We start from the raw sequence: 14,084 nt of genomic DNA, 5'->3' as shown, positions 1-14,084 counted from the left end.
CCTACTCATTCTGCTTAGGCTTCTAAAAATAATTTCCTGGTGGATTGTGCCACTGGATTTTCCATGTAGGGAGCCAAAAATATCTTGCACAACCCTAATTTGGTAGCAGATTTTGGCTGCAATTTAGATCCAAAGTGTCTTACTGTGATTGAGTCAAAATATTGTAGAAAACCTCAGATGAGCTGCAGGGGAGTTTGTTTTTAAAAAAACCCCAAAATATAGAGAGCCTTGTGATCGTATATCCCTACCCCACACATGCACTCCACTTTATAAAATCAGGAGTGGTTTTAGCCTTCAATCAGTTCTGTAGGTGTTAATGCTCAGAGTGTGAGTTGGTACATTTTTTTCCACTTCACAATTGATTTTAAAGCAGGTTGCCTCTTCAGAAGAAAAATATGGAATGTAACTTAAATTAGAATCTAATATCCATGTGGTCTGTGTGGAAGTCAATTAGTCTGCACTAATTGCTATACAGGGATGAACTACAGGCGTTGTCAACTGGTATCTGTCAGATTTGATTTTTGTAGGCTCTTAAAAGAAAGCCCAGCATCCAACTTCTATGTTCATATATGAGAGCAATTAAAATGTACACACAGTGAAATACGAACTCTGTTTCAGACCCAGAATGCTTGAAAAGGTCAAACCCATCAAATACATACACAAGTTAAATGGGCTTGCTCAGATAACTAGATTGACGTTTTATTACCTTTCTTGTGTTCTATTGAAACACGTTTTAAATGGGCTGTACATATTTTATTGCAAAGAAAAATGATGTGTTTCGTTCTTTGACGTTGAGCTGTCAAGTCTGAATATTCATATATGCTGATAGTTTTATAAAGTACAATAGTAAAGTTATTAGTAATATTTCTATCACCTTTAGAGACTTGCTATTGCCCCTTCTGCCATTCATTTAGCTGACACAAGCTAGGGACTGAAAGTCTCACCCATCTTCGCCGCCACCCTTGTCTGGGATCAGCTGAAAGTATGGAGTTCAAGGATGAGAGGAAACTGATTAGTACATAACTCCTCTCTTATCTCAGCACAACATGTGGAGCAGTGTTGTCCACTTGGTAAATGCTCTAACACTGATCCCTTTATTGTGGCAAATTCCAAACTACTTTGCAAACAAGAATGCAGCCTCAAAGTCAACCAAGACAAGTTATTCAGCTCTCCCTATTTATTTTTAAAAAGCGAAATATAGTCATGGGGGAGTAGTAGATTTGGTTGGAGCAGCTGTGTGTAAGAGGGCCTAATCCTTTCCTCCAGGACCATTTTTCTGATCACACTCCCCAGCCACTTTCCTGTCCATGGTGTGGGAGTTATGGGGAAGCAAGGGCTAAGGCTGAGGAAGTGATTTGCCCAAGGCCAGCCAATGAAATCTGCACTGTGCTCGCCGGAGCTCTCAGTGGCGCTCTGCATGTATTAATACAGCTTTCTATTACTTGCTCTTTTGAAATGGCAGGAGACAGTTGTTTACAGTGGAAGAAAGGTTGACATTTGCTATGGATCAGTTAAGTGGCCATAAAGCCATGCAGGCCAATATGTGAAACAAAAATGTGTGGCTACTGTGTATTATTTCGATTTATGCTTTGTTATTTACTGTCACGGTATTCCATCTAGGGATGAAGCTGGCGGATTTAAGCTTTATTTAGCAAATCCCTTGCCATCAGAACCTAAAGCTCCTTGCGCTCGGCAAGCACTGTCCAGAAGGCACCTTGTCTAGCAAGGCATATGGGGCATGCTACTTGGAGCTAATAGCTAGGAACCAAGGAATACAGCTGCTCCAGCAGGACCTTGTCTCGTGTAATAAAGCATGACTTCACTTTTGGCTATGACTAATTCATCTTATTTTTAATGTTTCTGCATGGAAACTGAGGCTGTTCTTAATTTCTGAATGTAGGTTGCAAAAACAAAACCTTCCTTAAAGGTTCAGATTAAAATCCAAGGGATTTCACTAAGCTGCCTCTTCACATGTCAGGACTGTTTAAATTGCTGTGAAAATCCTGATTTGTTCATGACAGTTGATAGCCGTAAGAATTGCCATCGCTCAGTGGTTGAGCACATCCAAGATTTTTGTCCTGCTTTTCTCTAGATAGAGTAGTAATCAGTGTGATTCACCAAAGTCCAAAAGGGGAACAACAGATAAAAATGGGAGTTGAAATATGCTAAATGAAGCAGTATGTAAAAGCAGCAGTTCTGTGGCAATCCATGCAAGAATAGTTTTCACTGCCCTTTTGAAAGTGAGCAGTGTTGGTAGGGTCACCAGTTACATATTGCCCCCCCAAAGAGGAGATGCATTACTGAAAGGTAACACAGATCTGCATACAAATTCCACGTGCTAATATATATTTATGTATAATATGCTATAGATAGATACACATTTAGAAATGATTACTATAATTTAAATAGAAATACAATAAACAGAAATACAATTCCTTTTTTGTTTATTTATGTAGTGAGTAGATTCATAGCATACCCATCATTGTAGTGTATTTCAGCATGGGGTACAACACATGACTGACCAGGTGAACTGTTTGCTATCTATGTGCTGTTTCAACTCACAGAATAAGTGCCAAATACTTTTCAGCCATCCCACCACATCACCAGAAATGCACACTTACTAATTTTTATGAAACAGTTTAATCAATGGAATAGTGCCCATACGTTTTTCAGACTTTATTGGAAGATAAAAAGAGCATGCTACGGGGAGGGGAAACTTTTCTTTAAAAGTTGCTATCTGAACACAGTAATGGTGCAAAACTGAAATGGGCCACTGTGAGACCTTGGATATTCTCTGACTACCTTGGATTGTCTCTGACTAATGTTCAAACTAGACTAGACACTATTCACACAGGTAACAATTGTGTGAATGGTGTCTAGAGATAGGTATGAGGTAGAATGCAGATAAGGATTCTGGAATGAGATGGGTCTAAGGGTGTGGTCAGCTTTGCTCCTGGTCTATTCCTCATCCAGATCTACACCTCCCACACCAACTCTTTACCTTTTAAGAGCTATTCATGCAATGTCTAAGCAATTTCTTGCCACATTTGTCCTTAGAGAATCTTGGAGAAACACTCTGGCTACCTGGAGCTTCTCTTAGGGGTTTTTTTTTAAAAAAAATGTTTCTGATATATTTCCCTGACCTGTTACCAGCAAGTCATTGGATGGCCTTAAGCAAATCCCAGTCAATTCCAAGTCTTTATGTCCAGTCCGGTAGTAACAATATTGTATGTGTAGGACTGTCTATCTCCCTTTGCGTCTCCAAAGCAAGAGTAAATTAGCTAGTGCCAAGACCCTGGCCTACTGTGAGTTTAGACAAGGGTGTTCTTTCGGCTTTAAATCTCTGGGAAGTGTGATCTAACCCTGGTCTCCAATTATCAAAATTAAAGCATAAGAGAGTTTCTAGCCCACCCTTTATAATATGATTCCAGGGTGGGTTCAAGTAGAATAAAACAATGCAGCCCAATGTTATAGAAGCAGGCAGAAATACAGCATCTTTTTGAGAAACAGTCAGGGAGTCATGATCTCAGCTCCTCATGTGCAGTGGGAATGATGGAATTTCCAACCCCTTCCCCTGAAAAACCCTGGACAAACAGACAAACTTCACTTGGTGCCAAAAGAAGAACAGTACTGGCACTAGCTGTGCCCCTACACCAAGCTGGTACCGTACCCTTCAGAAGTTGTGGGTAACAACTGCCACCAGCCCCAGCCAACTTGGTGAAAGCTCCCTTAGAGGGAGGGCATTCTGCAGCCTGTTCATTCCATAAAGAGCAAGTCATCCAGATAAAGCAGGAGCCAAAGGCTGCAAAAGTTGGCATGAGTGGCCTCCTTCATTTGTAAGAAGGGATACTCCACAGCTCTGCTGGAGAGAGATAGATGGCTATCAATTCTGCTTAGAAGTCAATCCATTATGAAGCTTTCTTTTCCCTTCGTCAGAGATAGGAAGTCCTAAAGTGGGATACCGCTGATGAGAACTTTGTTTTAAAATTCTAATACTGTTCTGTGAGGTGGCTTATTTTGCTTAAAATGGCAGATAATTATCTCAGGAATTGCTGAGGCTGTTAAGGTAAGCTGAGGACCCACTGAGATTCTTGACTGTTTCTTTCATTTTGAGAATCTGCTGTTGACGGCCCCTTCCAAACTCTGGGTAGTGTGTCTTAAATAAACTACTGCGCTCTCTTTTTAAAGCTAAAGTTGATATAATAAAACACCACAGTGTTCATGGGCATTGCTATAACTTTCAGAAATGATAGCTTCTAACTAATGTTCTTTGTTCTTGCTATGCTAAAGAGAATTTATTGCACTATTACCCAGCAAGGGAGACAAGTTGGTGGGTTTTATATATTGCAAGGAATATAAATTTTTCTAGACACAGTGGAATTTTATTTATTTACAGATTATTAGGTTATACTTGATCCATTGAAAACAATATAGTAACGTAATCCTATTGATTTCAGTATGTCTACTCTGAGTATGACTTAATTGGTTTTCACCTACTGTGTGTATTTCAGAAGTGCATTATATTGTTTGAAAACATTAATGTTGATGTGTAACCTACCCACCCCAATACTTGTTGCTTTTTCCTTATCTCCCTCTGTATCTGCGTAGAATATTATTCCACTGCTTACTAATTTTCAGGAACCTTCCAATATCTTTCCTATTATTTAATAGAAAAGGCCTCAGCCCTTCATGCAGAATTTTGTGAGGCTTACCTGTAGTTGCCATTATATGACAAATTTAACGGCTTTTATAATTGGAAATGGATTTTGGACATATATGAAATCATCCAGGATTTTGAAGAATTCTTGTTCAGCCCATTTTTGTCTCTCAGAATATAGTTAGGTGCGTAAGGAAAGAAGAAATACAATTAATCAGCACATTGCACTAGAATTTTCTTTGTATTGTTTAATACCAACTCCCTTCTCTTGCGGGGGCCCAATTAGTGCCAGTACCTTCCCTTAAGGGTTTAGGTGTAATCCTTGATGCCTCCCTTTCCATGGAGGCGCAGGTTACAGCAACAGCCAAGGCGACATTTTCCCACCTTCGCGGCATTAAGCAGTTGGTCCCTTATCTTTCCCACCCCGATCTGGCCACAGTGATCCATGCAATGGTCACCTCCAGGCTTGACTACTGTAATTCGCTCTATGCGGGGCTGCCCCTGAAGGTGTCCCAGAAACTCCAGCTGGTGCAGAATGCTGCAGCGAGGCTCCTCACAGGGTCCCTGCCATGGGAGCATATTCACCCAGTGCTTTACCAGTTGCACTTGCTCCCAGTGGAGTATCGGGTCCAGGTGCTGGTTTTGACCTTTAAAGCCCTTTGTGGCTTAGGGCCCTCGTATTTACGGGACCGCCTCTCCTGGTATGCTCTGCAGAGGACCTTAAGGTCCATGAATAATCACAGTTTAGAGGTCCCGGGCCCCAAGGAAGTCAGATTATCCTCCACCAGGGCCAGGGCCTCCGTAGTGATGGCTCCAACCTGGTGGAATGCTCTGTCCCATGAGACCAGGGCCCTGCAGGATTTAACTTCCTTCCACAGGGCCTGTAAGACAGAGCTATTCCGCCTGCCTTTCAATTTGAACTTAGCCTGATCTTTTATCCCTCTTCCTTCCCTCCCCCTCCCCTTTTTATGAAGATTACCCATCTGGGATCCCACAGCTAATTCTCCCCTGGTCTCCTCACTGGCCCAAATAGGATTAATTTAGCCAGCTAGCCCTGGTGATCATCTAATGTTTATTGGATGGATTTCCCCCTAAATTGAGTTTTGAATTCTGAATTTATTGTTATTCACGTTTTATACTGTATTTTATGCTGGTTTTTTGTTGCATCGATTGTTTTAAATTTGTTGTTAGCCACCCTGAGCCCGGTTTTCTGAACCGGGAAGGGCGGGGTATAAATAAAATTTATTATTATTATTATTATTATTATTATTATTATTATTATTATTAGGCAATGGAATGTAGATTGCAGGATATTATAGTGTGGTAGTATTGTGCCTGGGTTGCTCATTCCTTCATATTTAATTGTTTTATAAATATTGTTCCTCAAATATCCCTACATAATTTAGTACATATATTATGTTCTAAGAAAGTTAGAACAAAGTTTCATTACACCTGCTGAAGAAATAATGTAAATTTGTAAAGCAACTATTACAAAGTCAACTTAAATTAAAAGATAAGGAGACAAATGGTTGTGACTCCTCTAAAATTTTCTCCATCCACCCACTACTGCTATTACTTTAAAAGAAAAAATCTCCTGACATTGGGCTGTATTCAGTTTTTTCAGAGTAGACCCATTAAATTTAGTTGTCCTGAATAACGTTGCAATCAACAAAATAGTGAGTAGCAACACATTCATGGTAACATCTAGCTTGACCATAAATTACAATTACTCAATTTACCCATTGCTGTCTTTTTTATTTGTATATTTTATTTGCTTTTTATGTTTTATGTTGCTATGGCCATTGGCTAATGCGAATAAAGTTTATCTTATCTTACAATTACTCAAGTGTGCCCCCCATAGGGTACAGTATAAGCAAAGCACATTGTTCACATGGAAAATTTCCAGTGTTTTCCTTTTATAAGTCAAGGAGCAGCAGTGAAGTTTGGCAGTGCATAGGACAGTACCATTCACAGTTTCTCAGAGCTACTTTGCTTTTGCTGTCTGTCTAGACTTCATCATGTGTGTCTCTTACCCCACACTAAAGTGCTTTCTTGTTCAATAATTCATTTGAATGAAGAGCCTTAAGTTAACCTCCCCACCCCCCACCCGATTTCTATAATAGGCTATCTTGGGAGCCTTTAGTAAATCAAAGGGCTGAAGTAAAATGGGTGTGTAATTACAGTGGTACCTCAAGGTTACAAACTCCTCAGGTTACAAACGCTTCAGATTACAAACTCCGCTAACCTGGAAGAGTTACCTCGAGTTGAGAACTTTGCCCCAGGATGAGAACGGAAATTGTTCCTGCGGCGCAGTGGCAGCAAGAGGCCCCATTAGCGAAAGCACGCCTCTAGTTAAGAACAGTTTCAGGTTAAGAACGGACCTCCGGAACAAATTAAGTTCGTAACTAGAGGTACCACTGTATAATTTATGCACTAAAAATGTTAACACATATGATGCCATGCTACAGCTGGTACACATGTGGTCTTTATTCTGTGACCGATTCTGAAACAGTGTCCGTCAAGATGACCGGTTGTGTGTGTATGCAATAGTTCTCTGCACTTGTATGCACACCTTGCATAGGAGCCAACTCCTAGGGGCTGTGGGGGCTTCAGCCCCCACAATAAAATATTTGAGGTGGTCAGGCCCCCACAAAGTTCATGGACATTCCCATTCAAATGGTGTGTGCACTGTGTCATGTGACTGATGATGTGGGATGGGGCTTACCTAGGCCTCCCACAATATTTTATTCAGATTGGCACCACTGACATCTTGTATTCCTTCCAGGCCTGTACAGAGGAGGACGGGAACTGGGTACACCTGCTCCGAATTTGGAGAGCTAAGATGGTCAGGGCCCCCGCCAGGGATCGGCTGCTTTTTTGTTGGAGTTTATTTCTTTATTCTAACAAGACTCCTGCCCTGGGCTTCAGACAAGCTCTGCACCAGCATGATTCCTTCTCAACTCAACTGAGAAGCATTGAAGAGATGGCCATATGTAGTTATTGAGGCCCAGTACTGCCCAGTGTAAACAGTTTGCATTGGAATGGCCCAGTCTTCCAGCTGTTTTGTGGGGTATGAGAAACGGGCTGTGCAGGGGTGGGCTGTCACCACAACATTATCTGCTTTTTAGTCCTGGTCACGTCTCAACTTGGAAAGAAATAGTATCTCTTTATGCACTTTGAAGTTAGAGTTTTTGTCTTGTTTTCAAGAGAAAGCCGTTATGTCTTTTTAAAGTGTCTTTGATATTCTGTAATAAACCACAATATTAAGAAACATCCACATTCATGCCAATGGTTGGTTCACACAACCTCTAAACTGGAATTTGTATATATAGGGTGATATTAAATTCTAGTTCTACTCAGGATAGACCCATTGATGATTTTCGGAGGGTGGAAACATGAGAACAGGCCTCTTCTGCGGTGACTCCCTGCTCTTCCCCAGGGAGACTTGCCTGCCACCTTTGTTGCATATCTTTAGGCACCAGGCAAAAGCATTTCTCTTCTCCCAGGCTTTTGTTTAATTGTTTAAACCCAGTCTATGGCCTTTTAAACTATTGGGAGGGGTATTGTTTTTGTTATTATGGTATTTTTCTGTTTTTATATTATAAACCACCCTGTGATCTTCGCATGATGGGCAGTATATAAATTAAATAAATCAATAAATGATAAAATTACTTAGTTTCATTAATTTCAGTGGGTCTGTTCTGATTGGGTTATAGTTGAATACAACTACAGGAGGTACTCTGTACATGTACGATGTAAAATTGGATCCGTGGTGCACATGAGCATCAGACACCATCACTCTTTCCAATGGGAAAGCTCTAACTGCAGGCGAAAGCATATATGTACAATGGGCTTGTGTAGCACATTGCATTGTATGTTCATAGGCATACATTCAGGCTCATGGTGCTGTTGCACATATGAAATTTCCAAATTACAGATTATCTGAGAATTAATTTCTAGTTTGGATTAAAACAGCAACTATGAAGGAGATTGTCATCTGGGCAGCCATACACACTGCCCAGGCTTGTGTCCCAGGCAGGTCACTTTGCTGCTGCTAACGCAGTGGCTTGACTTCACCCCCAGAGGTGCACTCCATTGTCTCTTGAGACAGACGGATGCCAATAAGTCTCAAAGCAGCGGAATGTATGTACTGATTGAAAGAGAGCAAAGAAACAATAAGAGCAGTTGGCAGTCCTGCGGGCTCCATTATTATGACTCAACCTTCATACCAAGATCATGTGAATTTCCAGTTGGTCAGTCAAGACTGTGCAAACTCCTTCCTCTTTAATCCCCCAAAGCCATTATTTCACTGACCGGGACTGTGCACTAGTGCTGCTGCATCTAAGTTGTATTTCTGCAAAGAAGACAAATTTTGAGCTGAGGTGTCTAAAAGACTGGGAGTGGTGGGTCCATTGGGCAATATTCCATTATAGTCTCCATGTCATATGGCTTCAAGGGCATAGTCCTATATCAAGGTTCAAACCAAGGCTAGTGTTCTAGAAAGTTTGCCAAGAACATTGAATTATTAGATTTAGAAGACTTTGTCCTTACTTGAAAATCTTAATGCAAAAATCATACTAAGAAATCAAATCATGCCCCTTGTAAGTCAGCTGTTAACCATGTGTACCTGTTTGAACTCTTATAGCTACCTCTTATACCATAAATGAGGCGGAGGAGACCTTTGGCCCTCCAGATGTTGATGGACTGCAATTCCTATCAGCCCCAGCCAACATCACCAATTGTCAGACATGATGGGAGTTGTAGTTCAGCAGCATCTATAGAGCCAAAGGTTCCTCACAGATGGATAAATCTGTTACTTAAGAATTCTCCAGCCTGTATAGCACAGGTCACTGGAAAATCCTGCAGCAGGGATTTGAGAGAGCAGATCCTTTGAGAAAACACAGCATGTTTAAATGGAAAAAATGTTAACTTCACCAAGTTCCCTTAATCCTGATACTATGTGAAAGAGTAAATAATTATTTTTCCAGAACTTTAAAGAATACCTTAAGACTCTTGCAGAGATAGATAACTCTTATCTAAGTCTCCTTTAGCAGTCACTGAGACAAATTTTATTTGCTTCCACTGTGAGCATTGGCTGTGGCAAAAATGCTCTCTTCCTTTACCCACTTCACATATTTACTTCAGTAGTAAATATGTTTAGCAATACAAACGGCTACAGAAGAACTACTAGGATATGATTAAATATGCCTGCTATGGAAGGAGAAGACAGACGAATTACAGGGGGTAGTCAGCAACACTCTAGGTTTTCTTACCCCATGATTTAGCCTTGTATATACAGTTTGTTACTGCATTGCAAGGTAACAAGTGAGAGTTGCCAGTGTTAACTCTGCTGGTTCATGTCTGTTTTACCGTTGTGTTTCCTGAAAAGCTGCAGCCTGGTCCCACAGCTTTTTATTTCTTCTCTCCTGACGTTCTTGCGCATTTCCGAGCCTGCTGGTTTTGAAAGTCCCTCGTGTCTGTATCCCTTTTGTTTCCTCTGGTTTTCTAATGGCAGTTCCCTGCCCCTTGATGCGGATGCTCTCCAAGCGAAATTAATTCCAGTGCACTCTTGGAAGGTGGTCTGGGTGAAATTCCTTCTGCATCCTCCTCCTGAGGATAATTGTTTATGATGTGACGTCAGGCCAATTGATTTTTCTCTTGAATGGTTGGTGGGGGGCAGGGAAGGAGGGACTGGCAGGGAGGAGAGGGGAATGGGGGGGGGGGAGGAATCAGCCGACACAAATGTGAAGCCAGGCTTAGTTTCTCTGTGTTATGAGATCTATAGAAGCTGACATCCTGGATACATGGGCATTATCAGAAGGCAGCTGCGCAGTTCCATTTATACAGTACCATGCCAGCAGAATTTATTTTTAATTTGTTTTTTTTTAAAAAAATAAAAAAGAATATAATTAAAGCAATTTTGCCCCAACCCTGTTTACATGCAGATTTCACAGCAAACCTCTCTGCTAATCTGACAGTGCTTGATAATTAATCTTGTTCACCCAGATGCTGCCACAAGATTATAGAGGGGGGAAGTACATCACAAGGCACAGAAGCTGAGGGCGTGTGTGTGTGTGTGTGTGTTGTGAAACCGAGGGGGAGAAAGGGGGGAAAATAGGTTCCTGTGTTCTCCAGGGGTATTGTGTCAGGAGATGCAAGCAAGCTACCATGTGACGAGATAGAAAGCTAGAGGGATTGGCTGAGATACTAGCAGGCGTGTGAGCTAAGCCAGCTCCCTCCACCCCTCCCTCTCTCTCTCTCTCTCTCTCTCTCTCTCTCTCTCTCTCTCTCAGCATCCTTCTGTGAGCCTGTAGGTGATACAGCTACAGCAGCATCCATGGCCTATCTTTTGCCTTAGCACACTCTCATTCTGTTTTTTCCTCCGCATTTTATTTTCTTCTGGCTGCTGCACCAATCATGTATCTAAGACACTGGTTTTAAGGGCTTACATTAAGCATCTGATAACTGGAATCGTAATTTCCTGTATTTTTTCAGGCTCTGTGGAAACTGAGGAATGCAATTCTGCCACCATGATGGAAGGTAGGTTCTGCTCTGATTATGCCTTAACATTTTTAGCGCTGTGTGTCACAGCAGTGCTTGGAGGGCAAAACTGTTGATGCCTTAGATGGGTATCATCTATAGAACATTCTGGGTGCAGCATTAAAAATATTAAAAGCCGAACTTCCGTGGTAGAAATAACTGACTTGCCAGATACCATCTCTAGTGATCAAATTCTCGGTTCTGTTGATGCAGTTGTGGTTGTGGACATTTTTTTATTCATGCAGATCTTCTCAGGGTGGAAGAAAACCCAGCAGTTAGTGACACATTGAAATATTCTGTGCAAATAAAGAGAAGGGGAGAAACATTTGCATAGCAAATATGGAAGATGGGAGTATTTTATTTTATTGCATTAAGAATGGTGCGTTGAATACTCTGTAGAAAAATCACTGACACTTTTTTGTGCATGTTTGGGGGGTGGGGGGAGAAAAGGGTTGCATAAAACATTTTCAGGTTAGATTCACTTAATCTTTTATTGGAGAAGGAATCTATTTTGTTCTCTAGTTATTACTTCTTTAGACATACACCTGAAATAATTAGAAGGATGTAGATATATTCAAACATAAGAAAAGAAGGATACTTTTGGGTTTTCCAATCAGTGTAGTATTTGTGTTTGGAGGCCATAACATAGCAATCCTCCAGCCCTTTAATTTGCAGCAGTTGTGGCCATAGAATGTTAGCCTCTTTTAGCTTAGAGCTTTGCTATAGGGAAATGTATGTGACTTTATGTAAAACAACATGGCCCACTAAGTACCATAGGGCTCTTGCTGGTATAGTGAAACATGTACATATAAGCATGTATGGTTGAAATATGGATCATAATTCAGTTTGACAGGTCTCTTGCAAGAGGGTTTTATCTTTCTGAGGTGGAAATATTGCAAACCTCTAGAATACTATTTTTTGCTTCACCAATTCTGAGCTCTTGAGGGAAAGGAATCCACCCTGGGATGTTGAACTAAGATAAAATTCTTAATTGTTCTACGGTTTCTGAGATGATGACAAAATTAGTAAGGAGGTTAAAGGCATTCATAGCTGGTATACTGAGACTGCATTTTTTGTGGCTTTCATACCACAACATGCTGCAGAGATACTAGCTTTTGTAAAAATGATCCATACAGTTTTGCGCCCAATACAAATATAATAGTCCGAAGAAGTAGGCAGCTCAAAGGGGAAAACTGCACTTATCCTGCATATTCAGTAAAGATTGATGATTTCACAGCTAAAGGTTTATTTGCCTGCCATTTCCCCTACCATCACTGTAAGATGTCTAACTATGGATGTCATCCCATATCACAGCCTTTTCTTGACTATGACAAATTTCATAAAGCCTTTTCTGTAGCAGGAAATGCAGTCTATATAGCTGAAGAACCAGTATACATTTAAATTGCAGTTTGTGGCCTATGTGTTTCTTTAAAAATAATAATTACTGTACCTAAATTGCAATATGAATGAATACAGTCAAATAGAAACCAAACTCAGTTTTTAGTCTGTTGAGATTTTTAACAATTTAAGCATGCTGTTTGAAGATCATATCACAGTAAGACACAGCTTTGATTCCCTGCCTCCCTCTTTCCTGCTATATATTGCACTGTCACGTGTTAAGTTCAGTGCATATTATTAAGCTTTATGAAAGTTCTGTTTAATTTAAATATGAATTAAACAAACACACGTACAGTGAGTTTATTGCCTGTAATATCATAAATTTGTAGGTACCCATGAGACATATTGCAGGCATTTCTTGGAGATGACAAAATAATACCATTTTAGGTTTTTTGCAATGAGAGGAAGCTACACATAGAGATAGCATACTTGTTGGAGTGGCCTAAGTTACTAGCCTTTTTAATTAGCATAATGCTTTCAGGAGCCATAAACAACTGAGAACTGAAAGGTAAAATCATTCTTATTAGCATAATTATGAAATTCCTGAATTTTCAAATGCTTTTAAGCTGGTATTTGGACTGGAGAATAGTGAACTCCAGTCGAAGCAAATCAAAACAATTTAAATCTTTCCCAAAGTTTCTTTTTCAGATAAGCATCCAAATTGTGTGAACAGACATGAGGGTCTCTTTTTAATGTTTGTTATATTTGAAAGAATGAAAAAAAATACCATTTGTTATTTAATCTGTTCCACAAATTGTGTTTAAAATGTGCAAGACAATGTGTGCTGGTCTCTCTCTCTCTCTCTCTCTCTCTCTCTCTCACACACACACACACACACACACATATATATATATATATATATATATACACACACACACATAAACATACGAGTGGAACCAATGGTATTGAGACCAAGAAATTACCTGCTCATTCTTTAACCTCTTTCACAGAGGAATATATTGGTGGAACTCCCTTCCCTGGGAGTGTATATACATCAGTGTTTGGTCTCCAACCTCCTAGAAAGCTTCAAGCCTTCTCTACTCCCATACTTCTCTCTTCTGCTTAGGTATATTTCCCTGAAGGCCTGTTTACCATAGGATTTTGATGATTTTTAAAAAAAATCTAATGTTTTGTGGTGGTTATGTTCTGGGGCTTGTATCCTAACTAGGTTTCTCTGAATGGAAGGGCTCCTTCCATGTTGGATTAGGGTCTGGGAGACCAGGTAAAATTGGAAGGAAGAAAGGTAAAATGGAAGGGAAGGCCGGGTCTGTGGAGCATGGCCAACAGTTGTTGAGCTGAGATGTAATATATTGGTTGAAATAAATAACTAATTGAAATAAATAACTAATTGGCTGCAAGGCATGAGGCCTCCTCTTTCCACCCATGTGCCAAAATTTAAAGACAAAATAATTGTCTTACTGTGTTTTATATGCATATTGTATTTCAAACAACTTTGACTAGATCTGAAAATTATCACATTAAAAACAGA

At 40.3% G+C, this 14,084-nt stretch overlaps 1 protein-coding gene across 5 annotated transcripts in view; it reads left to right on the top strand.

Moving 5' to 3' along the window:
• SGIP1 (SH3GL interacting endocytic adaptor 1) overlaps positions 1 to 14,084 on the top strand; it is a 137,167-nt gene that overhangs the window by 10,466 nt on the left and 112,617 nt on the right. For 3 of the 5 annotated variants that reach the window (XM_053392132.1, XM_053392131.1, XM_053392133.1), the window contains one exon: positions 11,153 to 11,197. In XM_053392132.1, coding sequence (XP_053248107.1) covers positions 11,188 to 11,197 — 10 coding nt within the window. In that variant the 5' untranslated portion in view covers positions 11,153 to 11,187. Of the gene's footprint in view, positions 1 to 10,907; positions 11,198 to 14,084 lie in introns of those variants that run through there. The other 2 variants (XM_053392134.1, XM_053392138.1) reach the window with 2 other exon arrangements.

This window comes from Podarcis raffonei, chromosome 6, assembly GCF_027172205.1.
Source record: "Podarcis raffonei isolate rPodRaf1 chromosome 6, rPodRaf1.pri, whole genome shotgun sequence".
In the NCBI taxonomy this organism is placed as follows: Eukaryota; Metazoa; Chordata; class Lepidosauria; order Squamata; family Lacertidae; genus Podarcis; species Podarcis raffonei.
This window is presented reverse-complemented; position numbering and strand designations above follow the sequence as displayed.